The sequence below is a fragment of the Arvicola amphibius genome, chromosome 3, assembly GCF_903992535.2.
Source record: "Arvicola amphibius chromosome 3, mArvAmp1.2, whole genome shotgun sequence".
Classification (NCBI taxonomy): Eukaryota; Metazoa; Chordata; class Mammalia; order Rodentia; family Cricetidae; genus Arvicola; species Arvicola amphibius.
The window spans coordinates 189206726-189231818 of NC_052049.1; the positions used below are offsets into that span (position 1 = coordinate 189206726).

General features: G+C 42.6%; 2 protein-coding genes across 5 annotated transcripts in view; both read right to left on the bottom strand.

Moving 5' to 3' along the window:
• The window catches only part of Fyco1 (FYVE and coiled-coil domain autophagy adaptor 1), a 66515-nt gene extending 52291 nt beyond the window's left edge, over positions 1 to 14224 (bottom strand). Inside the window, exons 1-3 of one of the 4 annotated variants that reach the window (XM_038321468.1) lie at positions 14081 to 14224; positions 6097 to 6172; positions 1380 to 1488 (exon numbers count right to left, since the gene is read on the bottom strand). In XM_038321468.1, the coding sequence (XP_038177396.1) occupies positions 1380 to 1434 (55 nt within the window). In that variant the 5' untranslated portion in view covers positions 1435 to 1488; positions 6097 to 6172; positions 14081 to 14224. Of the gene's footprint in view, positions 1 to 1379; positions 1489 to 6027; positions 6173 to 13641; positions 13753 to 14080 lie in introns of those variants that run through there. The other 3 variants (XM_038321466.1, XM_038321469.1, XM_038321467.1) reach the window with 3 other exon arrangements.
• A 4596-nt stretch (positions 14225 to 18820) lies between these two features.
• Xcr1 (X-C motif chemokine receptor 1) lies at positions 18821 to 24857 on the bottom strand. The gene is made up of 2 exons (XM_038324511.1): positions 24774 to 24857; positions 18821 to 19862 (listed from the first exon to the last, which is right to left on the bottom strand). The coding sequence occupies exons 1-2, from the start codon at positions 24793 to 24795 to the stop codon at positions 18841 to 18843; spliced, it is 1044 nt and encodes a 347-aa protein (XP_038180439.1). The 5' UTR covers positions 24796 to 24857; the 3' UTR covers positions 18821 to 18840.
• Between the last annotated feature and the right edge of the window lie 236 nt (positions 24858 to 25093).

A 25093-nucleotide genomic window follows, 5' to 3' on the forward strand; every position in this document is an offset into this window, starting at 1 on the left:
CAGATTTGCACAAACTGTCATTTATTTTCTCTGTATGTCTGTATAAATTAAACAAAAGAAAACAAAAATGAAAGTCTAATGTGGTCACGTGCTAAGACTGACGGTGTATATATAACCCTGAGCTTTGTTCCGTACTGGTTCTGTGATAGTAAGAAAGTCAGATACTCCACTGTGCAAAATGGTAGCAGCAAGGGCACCTACCTCATAGGACCAAACAAGAAGATTCCGTAAGTTACTATCAGTATCATGGACATGTATACACAACGGTGTCTTATGTACATGAAACACCATTCAAAATATGACTCAAAAGATTTTGGATTTTAGTGCATTTCATTTATCAGAGTTTTAAATTAGGGATGTTCAACCAGCATAGTGTTCCAAAATTGCAAAATATCCGAGAAAATTACAAAATATAAAAATCAAAATCAAAATCTGGAACACCTTTCAGATAATGGACACTCAACATGCATCAGCCATGCGAGGTCCCAAAGCACTGTAAAGAGCAGATCTGAGAAAATGGGTTGGACCTTGTTGGTTTTGGTCCCAGACACACACTATGGACTGCACCGAGGCTATCCCAGACCAACAGCCTTTACTACAAGACTTCTACTTGTTTGTCAAGTTCAAGCAATCAGGAACCTGGACTTCTAGGCTGTCAGGGAAGTGTCACTGTGACCTCTGCAGGCACAGCTTACGGTAAATGTGCTGGAACTCCAGAGGCTTACAAAAATCAACCCTGGCAGAGTGGCGGATGAGAAACCTACTAAAATCTGGTCCTTGGGAGATCATCTAAAAGGGTAAAACTTGAGTTTCTGCAATCCACAAAAATGCTGTTATTCTGTCAAGGTCTATCTAGCTTCAGGTTTGTCCACTCCCCTCTCTTGCCTTTCTCCAATGGGGAGAGCTACAAACCCAAGTGGCCCCCTTGGGAAGCCGGGAGGTAGGAAGCCTGGTACTAAAACGCATGGGACAATGGCCTCCAGTGGTCAGGGATGGTGTGGGGAGATGCAACATGAAAGCTTCAAGTACCTCATCTGCTTTCCTGCTTGAAGAGAGGAGAATGTTCCTTTCCCTAAAAGCCTAGCTCACCAAAGCCCAACAAAGGCAACTAAGCAACTTAAAGCACCAGTAACTGAAACCAGCCCCAGTCCTCCTAGTGTTATTTGATTTTGTTCACAAACCAGCGGTGCTGCTCTGAGAGGAATGTGAGGTGAGCCCTCCCAGCTGCATAGAGGCTGGATATCTGAGAACCAAATATTTCAATACGATGTATACTGTGTGTGGAAAAGAGGAAAGGGCTGAATTCTGACTATCAACATCCAGGGCACAGGTCCAAGTTCCTTAAAACAAAGCCCAGTTCACTAGCCACTCAGCCAGACCTTGAAGATCCCGGATGACCCTCTGGAGCTGGGTCTCAGCACTGCTAGAAGCCATGGTGTCCCCCTTTCAGTGCTGCCAGTCAGCAGTGGTCAGACTCCATGGTGGCACCTGTACAGGGAAGAGGCCACAGTTTAAAGCATGTAGAGAACCTCCACTCTGGGCACAAGGGCCCTTAGGTATCTTTCCTTGAAGAGATGAACTGACCTTTTTGTGTGACTCTTGTTAGAAGGTACTCTCAGGTCAGCTTCTGACATACTTATATTCTGGATTGTTCTGATTGGCTTTTTTGTCAACTTGGCACAAGTTAAATTCCGTTTAGTTTTGTTTGTCAACTTGGCACAGCTAGAGTTATCGAAGAGGGAACCACAAATGTGAGAATGCCTCTAATGACTGGCCTGTGGACAAGCCTGCGGGGCATTTCCTTATTTAGTGATTGATGTGGGAAGGCCCATCATGGTCCTGGATGGTGTAAGACAGCAGCAGGAGCAAGTCAATCAGCAGCACTCTTCCAGAGTTTCTGCTCCAATTCCTGCCTTGGCTCAATGTTTGGAGAGTTTTAAGATAAAATAAACTCTTTCTTCCCCAAGTTGCTTTTGGTCACAGTCTTTATCACAGTAATAGAAATCCTAACCAAAACACAGACTTAACAAGAAGCAAGATCTACTTAATAGCATAGCTGTTTCTCTCTGAACTGCCCACCATGTCTCTTGGGACAGAACTGCCTCATATTTGATCCTCAGAAAAGTCTCCAGTGGCTCCCTTACCTGCTTATTTCAAGTTCTGACATCCCTAAACCCCGAGGAGCAAGCTCTGTTCAGAGCCATTTTTTTTTCATATTTCTTTCTAAGGAACAGTCAAAAACTTCTAGTCGGGCAATGTTGAGGGGCTGGAGGGGGCAAGAGGTAGGGGATACATACCCTAGGACTTCTGACAGGGACAGTCTGGCCTGCCTAGTAGAATGTGGCTCCTCCACTGTCAGCACTTTGAGCCTCTTCTGCTCTGTGTTCCGCTAAACCTGAGGGTGATACTCCCTGACCTGTCTGTCACCCAGGAGCCTACATGGCCCTTCCTCCAGTCCCGGGACAAGGTACTATTTTAAACTCAGTTATAGTTTTCTCCAGCTGGAGAGTCCCCTACTTAGGCAGCTGTTAATGTTATTTAAGGACATGGTAGTGTTTGAAGACCAACAAAAAGGAATGTGAACACCTGAAAGGGAGTTATGACTATGCATTTGGACATCAAGGCCTTTCAGAAGCTTTAATCTACCTTTTAGGTATCCTGTGTGAAGGTGCAATGTCTGCTGTAAGGATACTAGCAGCCACATTACTGACAGCCTGTCCAGGGCTCTGGTTCATATTGTACACAGAGCACTTACTTGTGAAAATCATTATGGTAAGGTAAATACCTTTCCTGTTTACAAAAGAAAATCGGATGTTTTGGAACATAAGGCCCAGGGCCACTGAGTAGAACTGACTTAATTAATGTTCTATTTGATTTCAAACCTGCTGAACCCTTAGGACAGCACAATCATCATTACAGAAAATGACTCAACACTCTACCGGCTCCTAGGAACCATCTTGAACTTTAGTGATTCCCAGTAAAATGCCACCCTGAGTGTCTAACATGTGCCAGCTCTCACTCATTCAGTGCTATGGCTTCCTTGTGCTTCAGGAGGTGGGGCAAGGAAGCCCTGGAAAGGAAATGGCCCTAGCCATAAACAACTCCAAATATTTATAAGCATTCTAGTGAATGGTCAAGTCAGCACAGGCTTGTCACTCAACAGATGCCTAGGGTCTATTTTTAACTCACAAGCCAACACAGTTGTGACTCAGTGGAAACACACAGAGCTTCTCAGGCCCAAGAAGAAAAAGCCAGGCACTCAGCTAGACTACAGTCTCACTAATGCATGACACAGAGCTTCAGAGGGTCAGGGTTCAGGAGTTCTAGAAACATTGTCTATAAAGGTCCCCCAAAAGTACTGGTACCATTTATCAAGGATAACAGACTGGGGATAGGAGTGGTTTATGAGAAGCCTGCTTTCCATCCCAATGTTTCCCCCAGGTCCCATGCTGAACACAGAGACCAGGTAGGGACCAGTCATAGCACCAGAGAAGGCCAGAGCCTATGCTCAGTTAGCCTCTTCACACAAGGCCCGGGGCAGACAGTCTCTGTCTTAGTTTGCTTTCTATTACTGTGATAAAACAGCAAGACCAACCTGGGTTGTAGTGGCTCACACCTTCAATCCCAGTATTCAGAAGGTAGAGGCAGGTGGATCTCTAAGTTCGAAGCCAGCCTGGCCTGTAGAACGAGTTCCAGGACAGCTTGAGCTACACAGAGAAACCCTATCTTGAAAAAAACAAAACCAAAACCAAACCAAACCAGACCAAACCAAACCAAACCAAACCAAACCAAACCAAACAGCCCTATCAAGACCAAAAACAACTTATGGAGACAATGGTTATTTCAGCTTACAGTTGCAGTCTATCATGAAAGGAAATCTGGACAGGAACTTGTGATGGAAATCCAGAGGCAGGAACTAAAGGAGAGGTCATAGAAGCACACCACTTACTAGCTTGCTCCTCAAGGCTTGCTTAGCAACTGCTTTCTTATTCAACCCATGACCTTTTGCCCAAGGGTGCAGTAGGCTGGGTCCTTCTCGAACCATTCATTAAGAAAATGCCCCTATAACTTGCCTCTGGGACAATCGGATGGTGACATTTTCTCTACTGAAGTTCCCTCTCCCCATGTAACCCTGGCTTGTGTCAAGCCCACAAAACAAAGAAACAAAAACTGAAATCTAACCAGGACAGTCCCTATTGGTGAGGTAGGGATGACTCTGTATCTTCCCCATTTACTTGTGGCCCTATCATCACCCTTTTTAGATGCTTTGTGAGGGCAGAGAGCCTCACAAGGTACAGTCCAGTTTTGTTGAAGCTGAGCTATTGTGCTGGCTAGTTTTACGTCAATTTGACACAAGTTAAAGAGTCATCTGAGAGGAGGGAGTCTCAAATGAGAAAATGCTTCCATAAGATCAGGCTGTAGGCAAGCCTGTAGGACATATTCTTAATTAATGACTGACGTGAGATGGCCCAGCTCATTGTGAGTGAGGCTATCTGTGAATTATTGGTACTGGGTTCTGTAAGAAAACAGATGAGCAAGTCAAGAGAAAGCAGGAAGCAAAACTTCTCCATTGCTTCTGCATAATTTCCTGCTTCCAGCTTCTTGCTTTGCCCAAGTTCCAGTCCTGATTTCCTCCAATGATGAACAGTTATGTGGAAAAATAAGTCCCCAAGTTTCTTTTGGTAACGGTATTTCATTACAGCAATATTAACCATAAGACAGAAACTGATACCAGGAGTGGGGTTATTGTTTTGCCCGTGCTGTTTTGGGGAGGTCTGTGGAAGGACTTTGGAACTTCGGACTAGAAAAGTCATTGAGTGTTGAGACTTCAGTGGGCTGGTCTGTAGGCACTTGAAAGACAATGCTGATCATGGAGGCTGATGAGAGTCTGTTAAAGACTCTATTAATGCCATTTGCTATTTTTAACCAAGAACCTATGGTTCTAGTCAGCTGGGGCTGAAGAGCTGGCTGTGATTAACAAGGGATCATCTGAGAGACTCAATTTAGAATCTCAATTTAGAAAATGCCTCTATAAGATCAGGCTAACGATAGATTTGTAGGGTATTTTTTAATTAGTGATTGGTGTGGGAGGGCTGCAGGCATTGCGGATGGGGCCACTTATGGGCTGGGGTTCTGGGTTCTGTAAGAAAACAGGATAAGCAAGCCAGGAGGAACAAGCCAATAATCAGTACCTCCCTGTGGCTTCTGCATCAGCTCCCACTTCTAGTTTCCTGCCCTGCTTGAGGTCCTGCCATGACTTCCTTTAGTAAAGGACTATAATGCAGAAGTATAAGCCAAATAAACCCTTTCCTCTTCAAGTGGCTTTTGATCATAGTGAAATATCATAGCAATAGTAACCCTACCTAAGAAGCTATCTACCAAGGAGAACAAGAGAAAAACATCTGGTATCCTGACAGAATACAAGTAGCCCATGCAGGGCTATGGATAACAACTCCTGGGTACTTGGCAATAAAGAGAAATGAATCACAAAAATTACAATCAGGCGTTGAGCCTTCAAGGTGTTCTGAGTTTAAAGAAACCCCTAGAAAGGCTAAATACTTTATGCTTATGTTAATACAATGCTTTTGCAAAGAGGAATCAGAATACTTGTTGCAGAAAATGGGGAACAAATGGGTATAACTGCAAAAGGGCAGGGGTGGCGGAGAACATGGACACCAGTGCTCCAGGTCTTGTTTATAGGGGCAAGTGCCAAAATTCACATACTGAGCTGGGAGGTGAGACAAGAGGAGTGCTGTGAGTTCAAGTCTAGCCTGTTCTATACAAACAGCTGGGCTATATAGCAAGACTCTATATCTCAAAACAAAAACCAGAGGGCTGGAGATATAGTCCTACTGGTAGTGCTTGCCTAGGATGCTCAAAACCATGGTTTCAAAGCCCAGAACTGAAAAACAAACAAACAAACAACAAACAAACCCCAAACCAAACAAACAAAAACTTCCTAAACATCAACAACAAAAAACCAGGAAAAAACCCCACAAACCCCAATAGTAATAAATAAAAACTCACCTAACTGTGAATTATATCTCCCCTTAAAGCAGTAGTGTGATAATTTTTAAGAACATGACGAGAACTCACATAGGGACAATTTGCTTCTTTATGCTGAAAGGAGTGACAGACTCTCTGTGATGACCGCCGAGTTGCTAGGATGTCGCTGAAAAGAAGCAGGTAGAAGTGAGGCCAATGGAGGTACAGTGACAATAAAGGTTACAGCTTTCCTGCACCACTTACTTCATTGTTGCCAACCCAGGGGATGTGGCTTCCACATACACCCTTATTTCATGAAGCCCATGGCTGTGTGCACAGGCAAAATAAGGGCTAAATGAGGCTGAGGTGCATGCTTCTGGGGGAGGGGTACTGGGAAAGGAGGTAAGAACAACCAACTGTGGCTAACATCCAGGCTGAGGATGGGACCACGTGTGTATCACACAACCCACTGAATTTCCTGGATTCTAGCTATTAGGAATCTGGCCTTAAGGAAAGGATATATGTCAACTAAACCAAGATCTTGGCACACGGAGGCTGTATAAACACAAAAATGGGTTCCTGTATGATTTTGCAGCTGGGCTGGATGTGGTGGTGCACACCTTTACTCCTAGCATTCATGAGGCAGAAACAAGTATATTTCTGTGAGTTAGAATCCAACCTAGTATATATAGCAAATTCCAGGTCAGCCAGGACTACATAGTGAGATCCTATTCCAAACAAACAAACAGACAGACAGACAGACACAACAACAACTAAACTTGGTGGTGCTTGAGAGCTGCTGTCCATTGTTCATGGCACAACAACTTGTCCATGGCTTTCTCTATGGGACCCGATTTCGGTAGTACTTGGTTGGTATCAAGTTCCCAGGTCACAGGATGAGCTGGTCCCCACCACTGGTTACACATGCTGATGTTCCAGAGTTTATGGCAACCTTCCTAATGCTACGACCCTTTAATATAGTTCTTCATATTATGGTGACCTTCAAATGCTTTAAGCTATTCAACTTTCTGGTAAAGAAGAGACTAAATACATATAAAAATTATTATTTTTTTCTAGGACAAAGTACTAAGTTTCTGGACATGACCAAGGTATTCTTTAGAGATAAGGATGATCTCTGATTTCCAAATGAATGCTATACCTGTCCAGATGCCCTACATGCTATACACATCACAAACAATATATTAATTCCAAACTAAGAAACAAAGACACTCACTCAGCCTAAAGCTTACTTACACCATGGTTCAAATGACTAGTAGTCACAGAGTTGCCTGCCAGCCGGCTCAGGTGTGACTAACACAGTGTCTGAGGAGCCACACCAAGAAAAATCATAAGGGGAGGTTCTAGTATGTGGGGAGTCAACCTTGCCATGCTTTCCTAAGACAACAACTAAGAAATGACCCAGACAGAACAGGGCATAGCTGGATTCCTCCCCAGTCCCAAACAAAATGAAACAATTGTAAATTCCACTATGATCAAAAGAAATAAATGATGTCAAAAGGCAGCTGGCCTTTATGGAAGAGTAAATAGCCTTGACCAGGTTCAACACACCCAGCAGTGTATATCTGGTCACAAACAACAGAGATAGGTGCCTTTCAAGACCAGGAGGTCCCACTGGCTTGAACTGGAAACTGTTGGTGAGCAGGCAGGCCGCCCTCACCAGACCTTCACTAAGAGACTATGGTCCTCTGTGGGGTTTCCAGGGCCCAGCACAGGGGCGGGCATTACAGCATATGTGAGCAAAGGTTCATTGGGTGACCCAACTCCTTGGACCTATAATTAAAGCTTTCCTAGCTGCATGCCTGAAACACCTTTTCTGAACCCTCCCTCTTGCAATCATTTTTTATAGGGAATGAGGATTTACGACGCTGCCATTGTTTCTTGACTCTTCTCTTGGCCCCTCCCTCTCAATTATAAGGAGTTCCTTAGTCATTTCCCTAACGCACAAACAAACCAGCCACAATCTGGCCCATGGATTCAGAACAGGGTCAGAAAGATCTGAGCCCAGGACAGTTGCCTTGGACTTGATATTTTTATTGCATTGGTGTTTCTTTAGGAGGGTGTCAGATCCCCTGGAATTGGAGTTACAGACAGCTGTGAGCTGCCATGTGGATGCTGGGAACTGAAACTGGGTACTTTGAAAGAGCAGCCAGTATTCTTACCTGCTGAGCCATCTTCTAGTCCCTCTAGATGTCTTTTAAAGAAAACAGACAGTGGCTCCAAGGAAAAGGCTACATGTCTGTCCTTGGGGCCAGAGCCATAGTTCCACTGCTGGAAAGCCCAGAGAAAACAACTAGGAAGTAAGGATGAGTAGTTCCCAGAATACGTCAACAATGAACAATGGACTGGCCCCTATTAAGATACATGTCACCAAGGTGAGGGAAAGGCAGATGGCAAACACACCACCTCCAGGGTCTTTGCTCGACCAGAATGCCAAAGGGTCAGTGTAGAGGACTGCAATTTAAGAACTGAGTCTTTGACAATATACGACACTGTCCCTCACAGTTACTTTCCTCATTGCTAGCAGAAGACACTTGACAAAATCAACTTAAGGGGGCACTGGATCTGGATTACAATTGAAGCAGGCATATTCTATCATAGCAAGAAAGGCAAGGCAAGATGACCTGAAGGCTGGCTGGCCAGCATTTAGAAAGCAGAGTGAACAGGAAATGGTGATCTACTTCCTCCAGTGAGATTCCACCACCTTCCCAAACAGCTCTGTCAAGTAAGGGATGTGGGTCCAAACACCTGTGCAAACGACAGCAGCCACTAGGCATGGCCTTGAGGAGGCTCAGGTAATCTCGGTGCTGGCACAATTATTAAGGAAGAAGGTCTCATTCGGGAGGAGGAGTTGCAACTGTGAACAACAGTGGTGGGTGAGGAATCTTGGCTTTTAGGAATTTAGCACAACGGAAAAAACAGACATGTCTCCATATCTTATAAATGAGAAAAAACATTTGAGGCCTGATAAATACTTTGATGAAAACAAACTGTCCAGTGCTCCCTATTCTAAGCCTTTGTTGCAGAGTCTCATTCTTCTTCTATAGCTCTTTGTACTATTTATATTACAGTACTTTACTTGTTAATCATTATTCTTCCTACCTGTCCTATAACTCCATTGTTCATAGTTCCCCAGTTCCTAGTATAGTTCAGGTATATGAAGAATTCTCAGTAAGTTACTTGCCAAATGAATGAGACAATATAGATCTTCAGTACATAAACCAAACAAAACCTTGGGGAATTAAAATATGCCAGAAAGTAAATAATAGTATTTCAAATAGTGGAAACAATCTAGACATTTGTCCTTATACAATGGATAAGCGTAATCTTGATCCCTCATCAGGAAATTTTTACAACAGATGGAGACCACTAGAGAAAACTACAACCAATTTAAACGCAAAGTTCTGGAGCCCAGTTCCAATGGCTACATCTACAAAACAACTCTTGAACATAAGGCTCAGGATACATTGTAAGAGGCAGGGGATTTGGGACTGTGTCTCCTAGCGATGTAGAAGCTACACCAAGTTTCACCAACATGACTGCTTACATGTGATCTGAAAAAGGACAACGACAAAGAACATGTCAAAGTGGACATGGGAAAGCCCATGAGGCCTCAATTGTACATACTACAGGCAATTAGAGAATGCTAAGAATGGGGAAAACAGTCTTTCCCAGGGAAGAACATACCAAGTGGTTATTTAATACCAAATGGTCAGGCCTAAAAACGTTCATATGAGTAATGTCATTCAGACTGAGCAGGTTATATTTAGGAACATATGTCACGTAACAACAATCAATGAAAGAAGAGGTAATAAATTTGAAAGACAGCAAAGAGGTGTACAGGAGAGAGTTTGGAGGGAGGAAAGGGGAAGGAAAAATGTTGTAATTATATTGTAATCTCAAAATAAAATAAAAACCAGGAAAAAGTTCTACTTCAATTTTAAAATGTTTTCTTGTTGAGCACAAATTATGTGCATAAAAAAACCCACCATGTAATTGTGGAGATTATATTGTCCTTATTGCGAGACTCTTACAGAACTACTATTCCAAGAATGAGTGGAATAACATAATTCAGGGATGGACTAGGAGTATGTCCTCTACCCTAGCCTGTATAAAGACCCACAATGTTCTGAGTGCTTAGGGGATTTCTGTAAGACCTGTAGTTCACATCTCAGTCTGAGACATATGGTCCCATTTTCTGGGGTGACAGGACTGTCCACTAATCTTAGCTGTGTTGGCCTGAACTACCCAGAGTCAAGGCTAGTCTAGCACCAGGTTTCAATGCTCTGTGCCCTTTATGAAGACTGAGCTCTGCCTAATGCTTCCTAAACCTTCCCCCAACCAAATCCTCTAGTCTTTCTGGACTTACTTTGAACAGAAAGAAGTGTGTATCACAGTTTGTTCTCTAAAAAGTCTTCCTCAGAAATCAGTCCTTGATCCAGAACAATAATTAGTACACCCACTACTGGTCCCCAGTAACCTAACCTTCTTGTTAGGGGCAGTGTTGTGTCTACTACCTGGTTTTAGGATGAACATGATTATATTTGAAGACAGGATCTTTAGAAGAAAAATATCTGCAATTAAATGAAGTTTTGATGATAGGTCTTGATCTAATTTGATCTGTGTTTTTTGTAAGGGGAACTACGAACACATAAAACACTACAGATATGTGAGTATAGTGAGAAAGTGGCCAGATGCAAATGAAAAGAGGCCTCAGGACCACTCAAGTCTTTACCTAGGACCCCAGAGTTGTAGCAAAATAAGTTCTTGTTGTTTAAGCCTAATTTGTGGCATTTTGTTGTGGTAGCCTAACAGGCAACACATCCCCAGAGTCATTTTCCATTCCCAGATATGTGGATCTAACAATATCCACTAGGCAGACTGGGGTGGGGTGGTATCTGGAGTCTAGGTTCTGGTGTGTCTCTGGGATATGACAGGAAAAGAATAAAACCAAGACCCAAGGGTGGCTGAAGCTTGAACAAGGGGCAATTGACATAACACTTTCCCTTATCAGGCGTAGGTGAGTTCTGTTCATTTGTACCCTGTTCAGACTTTTAGACTGTTTATGTGAACTTTATTATTTAACAAATAATGTGATGAGGATCATGGCATGATTAGATGAGACTCAATGTACATTTAGCTCACTTGAAGTTATCTGACCACTTTGTATCTTGTTTTTCAGATGTAGTGGGGGGTAACCTTTATCTTCTTTTTCATGAAGATTAAGAATTGCTATGTTTGGAGAAGGTAGAAAGGGAGAGAATAGATGTTTACAATGGCTAACTTTGGCTAAGATTTAAAGCATCTTCTCTATGTTCCTGACCTGGAAAAACCGTAACCCTGGAAAAAAAAAATCCAGTGCTAATTGGTGGGGTAGCATATGCCTTTGATCCCAGCACTTGGGAGGCTGAAGCAGGAGGATCTCTGTGAGTTCAAGGCCAACCTGGTCTATAAAGCAAGTTCCAGGACAGCTAATGCTGTTACATAGAAAAATCCTGTCTCAAAAAATCAAAACTAAAACCCATCCAGGGCTATTGCTTCAGCCTCAGCAAATTCTTTACAGTTTTATTTCAACTGACCATCACTAGTTTCAACTGTACAGACTACACTGAATCTCTTTGGGAATTCTGCTCTTGGCCTAGCTTCAAGCATATGAAAAGTTTGCTTGGACGGCTCTTTTGGGTCAAGGTTTTTGGATGCTAAGAAATCCCCGAACGAGATGTCCTTCTCAGGCCAAAGGTGCAGTACCTCAGGCTACTGGTTGGGTAGGCCAGCCCACAGGTACTGAAACCAACCACTAGGCCACAGTATTAGTAATGAAACCACAGATTCTATGCTTTTCCTCTGACCACAGTGTGCATATATCCTCATCCTTACCACTACGATCTGAACCAAATGAAAATGGACCCTTGGTGCTGTTCAAATGTCCGAGAGCCTCATGAACAATAAGGACCACTGGTGGCCACTACAAGCACCAGGTTAAGTGGCTCCCATGTTGGGGAATGAGAGTTGGATGAGCCATGTTCTTAGGATGATGTAGACACTTCAGTTAATTCTAGTGACTCATCAAAAAGTAACTAGAAAGTAGACAGTATTTTTCCATGTGTAGACCCACAGAAACATCCTAATTTTTACCCTACAGGACTGCTCAAATTGAGGTTCAAATGCTACTTGAGAGAAGCAGGAACCTAATAGCCACATAGGTGATCAGATGCCAACATGAACACAGACAACTGTCCTCTGCTTATAGGTACCTCTGCTAGGTACCTATGAAAGTACAAACCCTAGATATGACCCTTTCTGCTGCCAGGGGATACTTGCAGTGAATGTGACTCTGAATTCTTGAACTCTACCAGTGTTTTCCACCATGAGATCATAGTTAGTCAATACACTTCCTCTAGCTCATGTTGATACATTCCAGTTGTTGAGTTATCAATATCTTGCTTTTGGAATCTCCAGAAATCAGAGAGATGACGTATCATCCAACCCTCCCCTGTAAAGCAAGGGAAGCCAGGACTATGGGCTGACATTTCTTGAGTACTCTGTGTTCTGATGGCAGCAGGCCTCCAGTCTCAAGGTCCAACATAGGTCATGGCCACCAGATGTTATTGATGATCTTGCTATTACAAGTGGTGTCTTTTATCTCACCCTAAAGAACTGGGCTAAACACTTGGCTCTTAGCCATTTTGGTATTCTAGCCCCTGCCGTTAAGGGGCAAAAGAGCCTGAGACCATTTCCAAATTCTAAAGCAACTACAAAAATAAAGTAAAATATTAAGAACATATAGATACACACACACACACACACACACATATATATGGATGACACACATATGGACTGTATACGTTACCTATTTTCTTATAAAATAAATAATTTTCTAAATAAATGAAGTGGTATATACAAAGATGAACACTAAACAATAGCAGATAAACTGTACTTCCTAAAGCAATAGTCTTTTCAGATCCTTTTAGAAAAAGGAGGCCAAAAGTCAGCACTGTGCTGATTTCCAGGATGCTAACAATCCCGACCCATAACTACTATTCTGCATTTCAACACAGAACTGGCTGTCAAAGAGCCAGAGGGTCAGGGGGCAGCAATTCGATCCAGAAGGTTACAACACTAAAGACACAAACCTGTTGGCTCAACATCCTTCCCCTGCATCCAGCAGCAGCAGGCAGATGGCAGAGGAATTAACCTTGCTTCAGACCACAAGGCCCGTTGCTGAGAGAGGCTTGTAAGTAGATTAAGCCCTTCATCCTCTGCCTCTAAAAGCCCTGACCTATTTCTCTGGAAAGAAAACTGCCACGGTAAGTCAGACAAGCAGAGGGCCAGAAAGACTCTGATCAACATAGGCAATATCAACAAGTGCTGGTTTTCTGAGGAGAGACAGCAGTGGAAACACTAACAGTGACACAAGGAATCGTTAAGTGCATTAATAGGAAGCTATGTGGCTTCAGTGTTACCACATGTTCTACTGTTTTATAAAAATAGGATATCGCCCTGCCCCCACCCTCATCCCTAGCCTGGGTGCCAACAGGACAAGCTCTCGCAGCCTGGTGCTACCACACAAGATACACTAAAGTTGTCCTACAGGTGTTTCCAGAAACTTCACGGCAGAGCTACCTTGAGATCCTGTACCTGAGCACAAGGGCAGTGGGTAGTAGGTTCAGCGAGGACACTGAAAGGAACAAACTGTCCTTCCTGCAGCGAAGGGACATCAGCAGTCTTGCAAAGAGGAGGAGTTGGCTTCCTGAAGGCTAAGCCCCAATGCCCGCGAGAACTCTAGGCTTTAGCTCCTAAGCCAGGGGTTTGGGGGTACTGGCTTGGCAGGGTGGCCCCTCTGCTGGTTCAGGTCTTGGAACAGTGTTGAAGGTCTTTTTTTAGCCGACCCCACAGACAGCCCGGGTACTAAAACCAGGTCCTCTGACCAGAGGTTCTCCCGAGGCGACGGACGCCCTGGGTGGGAGGGGACAGCCTCGGCAACAGGTGACTACCCACGCCCCCGAGAAGCCTCCGAGCCGGGGTCCAGAGCGGCCCCAGTGTACCCGAAGTCTCTCCGGCCGCCCGCGGCACTTACACGCTCGTGGGTCCACCGCCGGGCAGAAACGAAACTTTCTAGGGCCGAGCGAAAGAGTAGGACAGCGTAGTGCCAGCGGCCATGAAGCGCACAGAACACCGAGAGCGCGCGCGGACTACGACTCCCGGCATGCTCCACGGATGGCCTACAACTTCCATCGGGTGTCACGGGCCCGTGGACTCCTACTACGACTCCCAGCATGCTCCACGAGATGGCGTCCCTTTGGGGTAGCCCGAACGAGCTTTGCATTCCCGGAACAGGGACTGAAGTTGTCTGTCTGGGCTCCTGAGCTAGAGTTGTTGGCTACTGTTGTTAAGCACTTGTAATATGGCTGATTGGCTTTGAACTGTGTGTGAGCGATACACATAAAATAATGTACCTGATTCAAAAATTTCCCAAACAATGTAAAAATAGCGCATTAACATTTTTGTGCTATTAATTTTTACTTATTGAACTAAGAAAATGAACCCACTACGAATCGCTGAACCTAAATTCTCAGATTTTGATTCTTCTAATTAACAGAGACGTAAAACCAGTGTTTGAAATTATGTGCTATTGAACTACCTACCATGCTTAGCTTCCTCAATTTTATCGAAATGCACCCTGAAGCCTGATGCAATGGAACGCTGCATTCCAAGACCAGTATCAATGAACATGCTAAAGAAAAGGGAGAGCACAGAAGATGTCAGCCTGAAGTTAGGTTCTGCTCCTTAGCTCTGGCTGGCCAGCCCCCCCCTCTGCCTACTTCTTGCCATTTTAGCTAGAAATTCCTGTCTGCCTCACAGAACTCAACGAACTAGTGGCATCTGCCAGACCTCAGTGGTTCAGGTTTTCATGATAGATTCACACAGGTTTTTCAAGAACATTCCTGCCTGTCCTGGAATTTGATTTGTAGATCAGGCTGGCCTCAGACTCACTGAGATCGCCAGCTTCTGCTATCTCAGGTGCTGGAATTAAAGGCATGTGCCACCACTGCCCAGTGGACAAAGATTTCTTAGTTATTGTCATGTTTTACATGAGATGTATTTGAGATAACATAACTAACTTGATGGCGTAGGCAGGTTGTGGATGGGAGTAAAAAGGAGCCTCCTGACAGAAATGATTCCCTTTTCTGTTAACAAAGAACCAAAAAAGGGGAGAAGTGGGAGGAGATGACAATGGAAACAAAGAATTACCAGGCTAGTGAACAAAGAAAAACTTGCTCCAACCATAGTCTGAACAGCTTTGGCATGTTAAGGATGAGAGAGATTTTTAAGCACCCTTGCTTAAAACTTAGAAACTAAATAAGTTTACAAAGAAGAGGAAGGCAGGCCTTGAACAGTGGTATGTTTTATAAGGGTAATGATGCATTTTGAGAATTTCATAGTTAGGCAATTCATCTGGAGTATAGTTACACAAATTAAGATGACTATGACATCACTAGACAATTTAGTCTTAAGGGTTCACAATCACATATCCAACATTGACAAAAATATTGTGCAGCAGATGACTGTATATATTAAGAACCTAATATGTAATGCCTTCACCAAAAACGTATACAGCATTGTGTTTAAAACTCAGCATAGCTCTGTGGTATAGGTAGGATTCATTTCTGAACTTCAAAGTGGAGACTGAGCTCAGAGAGGTAAGAGCAGCAAATTCGCTTGGCTATGAACAGAGCTCTAAACTAGGATGGAGTTGAAGGTTCCTGATTCATTTCTGCCCAAGACATTGTCAGATACACAAAATGCTCAGCTTTATCTACAAAGGAAAGGAGGATAGAAGAAGGCAATGGATTCCTCTAGAGTATAACTGGTCTTTTTTTGAACCATCAGCTCCCAAATAATGACATGGACATTTTTTATTAATTATGAAAGCTTGCCCTTGTTAATAATCTATTTTTTTTCCTAGCAACTTGCTGTATATCCTGGTCTCTGGCCTCCATCTTTGGAGGCCCCGCCCCTGTGCCTGCCAAACGTTGACTCCTCCCCTGAGGAGGGGCAAGGAAATCTGCCAAACCTTGACCACTCCCCCAGTATATTTAAGTCGCCTTTGCTGGCAGAGCGCAGGAATCTCATTAAACCTGGATACCTTTTAATTTTGCTTGTGTGATTTGGCTTGATTGGGATTTTTGTGTCTGCAGAGAGCTCGCGTTAGGAAAATTCCTAACCCTTGCCTTTTCTGCTTCCTCAAGAAAAATGCCTGAGGTCTGCAAAAGGGCCGTTAAACAGATGTTTCTCCACCCACACCTGCTGAGTGTGGGCCCACCGACTCCGAACTCCCCCTCTCCACATAATCGCATGCCCACAGGAAGCAGCCAGACATGAACTGGTGTCCCCACACCCAATGAGCCTGTAAGGTTCCAGTGGAAGCTGCACTGAAGCACCATTAATAAAAACTTAGAGACAGAAACTGGGGTTCAATCTGAAGACCAGAAAAACAAAGCGGCTAGCGACTGGCTCTTACCTCGACATTGGTCCAAAATGGCAATCCTGCCTCCAGGAATATCAGAATGAGACTGAGAGTTGTCTCCTCTCATCATATAATTCTCTCTAGTTCTGAGATAAAAGGTGTGTACCACTTTTGCCTGGTTTCTAGGGCAAGCTAGTGTGGCTACTGGGATTAAAGGTGTGTGTTATTGCTGCCTGGTCTGTAAAATTGGCTAGTGTGGCTGTGTTTACTTTTCTGACCCTCAGGCAAGTTTTATTTATTGAAATACAAATGAAATGCCACTATACTCCACTTCAATCCCCATCCTCCACCTCTCTCTCCCCAGACCCTGCCTCATCTCAGAAAGCCCACAAAGCATGACTCCTCCTCTAGAGATGCTCATGACCGCTCCCACAGGGTATTTAAACTGCCCCCCAGAAAACAGAGACATGGGTTTTGGTCTCTCTTCCCCATATCCTCTCTCTGGGGGAGCTGGAAATTCATCCAGACTCGTTTTACTCATTAAACTTGGATTTTTTCTAATTTAGTTTGATTTGGTCTGATTTGGATTGCTGACTCAGAGGCTTATCAGGGTGGAGACACTTTTCAGGCTTTAGCTTAGGCTTGTTCCTAACTAGCTCTTAAAATGTAAATTAACCCATTTATCTTAATCTAGGTTCTGTTATGTAGCCCCTTAAGCTCTCCTCAGCACCATATGCCCTACTTCCTCTGGGTCTGCCGGAGAATCCCCCTCAGACTCTTTCCCAGAGTTTCTTTCTCTCCCTGGAAGTCCCTCCTATTCTCTTCTGCCTAGCTATTGGTCATTTAATTCTTTATTAAACCAATCAGAAGGTGCAGCAGGAAGGACAGAAATGCATCTTCATGTAGCATACAAAAAATTATCCAACACTCGAACTGGGGATTAAAAATGGTTGTGAGCCACCATGTGTGTTCTGGGGACTGAACCTGGATCCCCTGGAAGAGTAACCAGTACTTTTAACTGCTGAGTCATCTCTCTATCCCCTTGAAAGTTGCTTCTTCCTGATAAAGCATAGCTACTTATGGCTTTATTTTTATTTTTCATTAATTCTTTAAAATCTACTGTTATATAATTTTATTTATTTATTTTTGGTTGAAAGAACAGGATCTAAGTTCTACCTCTGGCCAGGGAGGCAAACATAATAGTCCAAACTGCCCCAAGGGTCACTGTGGTGAAGTCACTGTGGTGAAGTTCTCTCTTGGGGTTCTTAGTTTCATTAATAAAAGAATTTAAGAAATAACTCAGAAGGAGTCTTCAGGACAATTTTATTAAAGTTTCAAAGAAAAACCTGTAAATCAAAGGAAAATCCCAGGCAAGCAGTTTTCCGGAGGAGGAAGATGGAATAGAGGGGGGGAAAAGCAACCAACAGTAAGACACTGTGGAATAGAGGTCCTTGTAGAGATGAAGTCATGGGCTTGTGATCGTGAGAATAAGCTGGAGAGATGCTGGAAAGGCAGAATCTAGAGGATGTGGCTCTGGCAGCTTAGAGAGAAGGGATGCAGTGCTTGAGGAAGATTCAGCTTTGGAGAATGATCAAAAGGGGAATGTTGGCACTATCATCCAGATGGTAGGAAGTCCGCTTTCTCTCAGTCTGGAAGAGATGAAATGACAGTGGAATCTTCAACTTGCATGCCTTTGTTAAGTCATCTTTGCTTTTTTCGAACTTTCATGGATGTATTGGTGTCCCCTGGAAGTTAGCAACAATATCTTATTCATCTTTGCATTGTCTAAATAATTACTTAGTGCAGATGATAGCACATATTGTATTCAATTGTTGGGTAACTATTTAAAAACTAGTTTGTGTGTTAGCAGCTGTTGCCAGAATACAGAACTTTTTCAATTTAATGGGATTTTATGGTCTAGACTTCTTGTGACTGTACTTCTTTGAGGATGTAATTATTCTTGTCCTGAAGACATTTTCTCCAGAAGTTGTAAGAAGCACAGAACCAGACACCACCAAAAAAAAAATCAGTTGGGACAATCTTATGTGTCAGCAACCTCATTGCACAGTTAACACACACTGAGAGTTTGAGCCTTCCCACTGTCTGTAATTCCTTATATTTAGGATCTTCTGATCAATCGCGGATAAGCAATCTATGTCTAAGTGAGAGAATGAATGATGAACCAAGTCCAGGAAGTATTGCTTTGGATTGCCCAGCTGGAAGCCACTTTCCCACAGCTGTCATGTCTTTCCTCCACACCCCTGGCATCTCCACTGTTGCGTCTTCTGCAGCGTTCCTTTCTGACCCACTTCTCGTTGCCTTCCTCGAACTTCCCTAGTCACTCTGTGCTGTGTGCCCATCTTCTTCTCTCAGTAGAAGGAGGGGCCCTCATATGTAAATGCACCAGGGGAGTAGGAGGGTGGGACAGGGCTGGATGTCTTCTGCCAGCACAGCCGAACCTGCTGGAGAAGACGTTTTAGGTGTCTGCGAAACTTGACCCCAACAAAGACATAAAGCACTGGGTTGAAGCAGCAGTGGGAGAAGGCCAAATTGCGGCTGATGAGCTTAGCCATGTCTAGCTGCTGCCTGCTCTTACAGGTCTGCTGCATGATTTTAGTTCTATCCAGTGTCTCTAGGAAGAGGATGAGGTTGTAAGGAGCCCAGCTGAGGAAGTATGCCACCACGACAGTGAAGATGAGCCTGACTGTCCGGTGCCTCTGTCTGGACTTTGAACGAAACAAAGTTCTGAGAATCTGTATGTAACAGAACAGGATGATCCCCATGGAGAGGAGGAAGAAGATGTTGTGCTGGTAGACTGAGGCCAATAACCCATGAAGTTCATAATAAGAACATTGTGACTCAGTCACCTTGTGGAAGATAGCTTCAGGAATGGAGGACAGGATGCTGACTGCCCACACAGATGTGATCACCAGCACGCGGCAGCGGAGGGAATGGATGCCCAGAGTTGATATGGGGCTCACTACAGACAGGTAGCGGTGGATGGTCATAATGGTGAGAAAGAAGATGCTGCTGTAGAGGCTGATGGAGAAGATCAGGTTGAGGAGCTTGCAGAGAAAGTCACCTAGCAACCATTTCTGAAATTGTGCTGAGATCCACACAGGCAGCAGGCAGGAGAAAATAAGATCTGAGAGACACAGGTTGAGGATGAAAATATTGGTGAGTGACTCTAGATTCTCATACTTCACCAAGACCCAGAAAACCAGGCTGTTACCCATCAGGCTGAGGAGTAATACCAGAGAGTACAAGACAGCGGTGAATAATTTTGCAAAGTGGATCTTCCTCTCACATAGTTCACTCTGAGGATCATACTCATAATCAACGATTGTAGAGGACTCCGTTTGGACCCAGGAGGCAGGGTTGCTGACAGCATCTGAAATGATAGACATGTGGGGTTTAAATCCATATGGTTGGAATAGAGATCATTAGGAGCCGTGTTACAAAAAAAGTAAGGTCCATGGGCCAGATTCCATTGGTGAGCTATTTATAACAAGATCGAGAATTGGGCATTACATCGTCATTATGGAATGTTTCTCTTTCCCATAGAAAAATTTTCTTGACCAAGGACATACAGTGCTGATTTATATTCTGCCATAAGCGCCCTTCTTCGGGTAGATTGGCAGCTGTGAAGTCCTAAGACAGCCCAAGCTCACAGTGGATGGAGGTGAAAAGAGAAGTTGGCCTGGAATGAAAGACTTGAAACCAAAGCGGGTCCCACTATTGTGCCTTTGTGCCAATGTTTAAAACCTTTCCATTCATTCAATTGCTCAGTATAGGACGAGAGAGCATTTACGCAATGTCATTGTTCAATAAACGACGCGAGTGTTGTGTCTGTCTGACTTCCCTCTCCTTCTCACTCCCCTCTCTGCTTTTTCCATTCTCTCTCATTTTTCTGTTCATAAGGTGCATAGATCTTGATAAAAGGCTTGCATTGAAAATTTTTTCTTTCTTGGGACAGCCTGAAAAGGTGAGAGTACAGGCAAATAAAGCAAAACAATACTGAGGTTATATTCTGGAAGGCCAAAACTTCTGGAAGGTCAAATCCTTGGTAACACAGAGGATTAACTCTCAGGGAAGAAAGCTTCTTCAGGTGAGAGTTTAGTTCACAGGTCTTATTGAGGTGAGCAAGTGTCTGGAGCAGGCAAGGAGGAAAGCGGCTCAGAAAACTATACTGAGCCAAACGTACTCCGAGAAACAGTGAGATGAGAAGGCTGGAGAAATGACTGCAAGGGCTGGAATTTTCATTTTGAGATGTTGTGGAAGCTGCTGGGTCATATAAGAAGAAGGGTGGAAAGCTTGAAGCAGCAGCTATCCGAGTCAGGTAAGCATGTTCTCACCACCTGCTGTGCCCATCTACCATAGCAATTCCCCATGATCCTGTAACTTGCTGTAAGATATATCTACGCAGGCCAGACTGGTGAAAACACCTTCTCAGCATTATAAAAACCAGGTAGCTGGAGCAGCTAAGACTGCAACTCAAACTCCTATGTTCTTGTATTTTGAGGAAAATAATTGGAGAAATAGTCTGAACTTCTCAAATATTAAAGTTGAAATAGGCTGGGCATGGTAGTACATGCCTATAGATTGATTATTAGGGGACTAAGGTGTGTTGTGTCAGAATAAAGCAGCATGGTTGGGGCAAAAAAGAGACATATAGATCAATGGAATAAATAGAGAATCCACACAGCTATAACTACATACCAGATTTTTGTCAAAAATATGAAAATCATATATTGGAGAAAAGTCAGTCTTTTCAACAAATTGTGCTGGGAAAACTGGTTATCTACATTTAGAAACATAAGCTAGGTGGTAGAGGTGCACACCTTTAATCCCAGCACTCAGGAGGCAGAGGCAGGCAGAGCTCTCTGAGTTCGAGGCCAGCTAGTCTACAAGAGCTAGTTCCAGGACAGGCTCCAAAACTACAGAGAAACCCTGTCTCAAACAACAACAACAACAACAACAACAACAACAACAACAACAACAACAACAGCAACAACATAGGACAAAGCAAAAAAACCCCAGAGCCCCCCAAAAACAACAAAAAATAAACTAGATCCCAATAAAAAATGCTTCAAAGTGAATTAAATACTTTAATGTAAGTCCTGAACTTCTGAAACCATTAGAAGAAAACAGAGAAAACACTTCAAGATTTGTTGTAGGAGACCTTTTAGAAAAAGATTCCAGTAGCTCAGAAAATAATATAATAGACAAATGTAGTTGCATGAAATTATAAAGCTTCTACATAGCAAAGAAAATAATCAGAGGAAGAGATGGCCTATAGAATGGGATACATTTGACAGAAGATTAATGTGTGTGTATATATATATATATATATGTGGAACTTTTAAGAAATAAATACTAAAAATCCAAACATCTCAAAAGATGAAATATGAATGGCACAAACATATAAAGAATATTTAACATCATTAGGAATCAGAGAAATGTAAATTTAAGCCATATTGATATTTCATCCCCCAGTCTGAATACCTATCATTGTGAAAACAACAGACGGTGGTGGGGGTGTGGGGAAAGGTGCCCTTATTCACCGCTGACGGAGATGGAAAGTGGCACTATGGAATCATTATAGAGGTTCCTCAAAAACTAAAAGTAGGACTACCACGTGATCCTTTCCTGAGTATATGCTCAAAGAACTGTAAGTCCACACAGCACAGAGATACCTGCGCACCTATGTTTCTTTTAACACTATTTAGAATCAGCTAATTGTTATCTATTAATTGATGAACTAGAAAAGAAATATATGGCTTGTATAGTATTGTGGTTTGAAAGAGAATGGCCCTGCAGGCTCATATATTTGAACGCTTAGACACCAGTTAGTGGAAGAGTTTGGGAGGAATTAGGAGGTGTGTCCTTATTGGAGTTGATGTGTCAATGGAGTAGCACTTGAGTCTTCAGAAGTACAATCCAGGCCCAGTCTCTCTCTGTTTGCTACCTGAGAATCAGAGTGTAAAACTCTTAGCTATTACTATAATACCATGCCTTTCTGCTTTCCACACTGATGATCATGGCCTTGCTCTCTAAAACTATTAAGCAAGTCCAAATCAAACGCTTTGTTTTACAAAAGTTGTCTCCATCACGGTTTCTTTTCACAGCAACGAACAGTAACTAAGGTATATAGTTATTATTCACCCATAAAGAAAAAATGATATTAAATTATTTGCTGGAAAATGGTTGCCATTGGAGATCATTGTACAAGCAACATTGTACGAATATTGCTTATCTTTTTCCTCCTGTCTTGAAGAACCAGATAGTCAGGGTTGGGGCAACTAAAAAAAAAAAATACTGGAAAGTGAGGAGTATAAATCACAAAAGAAAAAAACGATAGAAAAATCCCATATTTTGTCTATATATTCTGCTCAAAGGTATTTTTTTAACCGTAAAAGTACTAACGGTATTTGAAAGAACTGAATTGATATCTGAAATGCTGCCCTCTGCAGGGGAGGCAGAACTTAGTGTTAGGAATTTTTTCAAATATTTGAGGAAGAAATAACATGAACCTTCCACAAATATTGGAAATTTATGAGGGAAGTATAAACATGATACCAAAATCAGACAAAAAATTTACAATAAAAACTACAGATTAATAGTCTTCATGAAAATAGACACAAAAATTCTTTTATGTTTTGAAAGAGATTGGTCTTAAACTCACTAAATAGCTAAGGCTCTTGAACTTCTGATCCTCCTGGCTCTTCTTTGAGATTGGTAGGATTCAAGGCCTGTGGCCCTATGCCAGGTTTATGCAGTGCTGAAGACTAAGTCCAGAACTTTGTCCAGGCTAGACACATGTTCTACCAGCTGAGCTACATCTCTATCTCAACACAAAAATTATTTCCAAAATGTAAGTTAAGTTTAATAATACACTCAGGTCCTGAGGTGTGGTGCAAGCTCCTTTGTCTACTGGGCCATCTCTATGGCCCCAGGAATGTATTTTAAAATGTAATATAACATAACAAAGTGTGTTTGTCCTAGAAATGTGAGGTTCCATAAGTATTTGAATGTTAAACAGTTTAGGTCATCATATTTAACAAAAAAGAAATGAAACCTGCAACATCTTTGTGGTTAAATGCACAAAAGTATTTAACAAAGTTTAACATCCATTCTCAATTCAAGTTCTCAACAATTTGGAAACAAACAAACAAACAAGACCACTCAATTTTCTTGGAAAAATTGGAAGAAGTCCTGTTCTGTACTAGAAACTTGGAATTCCAAGGGAAAGTGTTGCAAATTCTAAGCTTCCCTGAGTGGCGTCTGTGAACTGAAGTTCTCTAAAGAAGTTGCTGTGTATTGGAGACTGTACACTCTTTGTCCTTATTTTACTAGCCTTTTGTAATTGTGGAGAAATGGAATGTTGCAAATAAAGAGCCAAAGTTATCTGTACTCTTATAATAGACTTTTTCTATCAGCTTTTGTATTTGGTGTAATATCCCAACTCCTACCAGCACTAAAGTTAAGGACACAGTATCTCAGTCAGATCTGTATAGGAAATCCCCATGTCACGCTGTAGTTGCCTACCCGAGGACATAGCCATATAATAATCAAGGCCATAATTTATGACTTTATTTTGTTCTGTGACTATAAAAGCTCATGTAAAAGTTTGATGTGTTGGTATATGCCTGTAATCCCAGAAACCGTAAGGTAGAGGCAGAATTAAGATCTTAAGGCCATCCTCAGCAACACAACAGGTCAGTCTGGGTTATCTGAGACTCTGTCTCAAAACCCAAAATATCATGTAACCTTGTCCCCAGTACACCTGGTGTTTCAAGATAACTTGACTCCATGTTCTGGGTCATGGATACTCATATTTGCAATAAACTGCTATATTCTTTAAGATGAGCTATTATTTTATATTAACAGATTCTATGAATTAAATTCCTTGTTTCTGTTGTGCCTCCTCTTCACCATCCCCATGACTTATCTCAACTCTAAGGGAATGAATTTAGTTTTTGTTCCATGGGATAATTTAGATTGAGAAACAGTTCTAAGTTATCCGGTCATAAAAAGTAATAAGAATTTGCATAGCAACTTGGAGTCACTTTTTCCAGCAAGGAAAATATTATATCTTTGTTCTGTTCAAGGAAAGAATCACAGATTGCTGATTCTTGGGGAAGCCCAGATGAAAGGAATCTGCATCCCAGACGCAAGCCTCAGAATTCTCAAGCCTCATTAGACTGACAAGTGGTTCTGATGATCACCAAACTTCAGAACCTCTGGTGCAGGCTACTAAAAGAAGAAAACATAAGTTTAAAATGTATGAAAAGGAACTCACCTGAGTATGCACCACTTTCCATGTTACTCTTCCAAGCCTGTGTGCTTTGTGCTTCCCCTGCTTTCTTCTTCCAGTGCTAGAGCCTCACATATGCTCGGCAACAGCCCTGTGATGGATACAGGTTCCAAAAAATTGTCTAACCTGACTCCCAACTTCCTCTTTACTAGGTAGGATCAAGTTTTGGAATTAAATTTTTATTATGCTTGGTTTCAGTATGAACAAGATACAGTTTCTCTAGTCTTAAATACAAAGCTCTAAAACAATGTTTAGACATGGACTTGGGATCTTTTTGTCTTAACTGTCCAGTCAGGCAACACCAA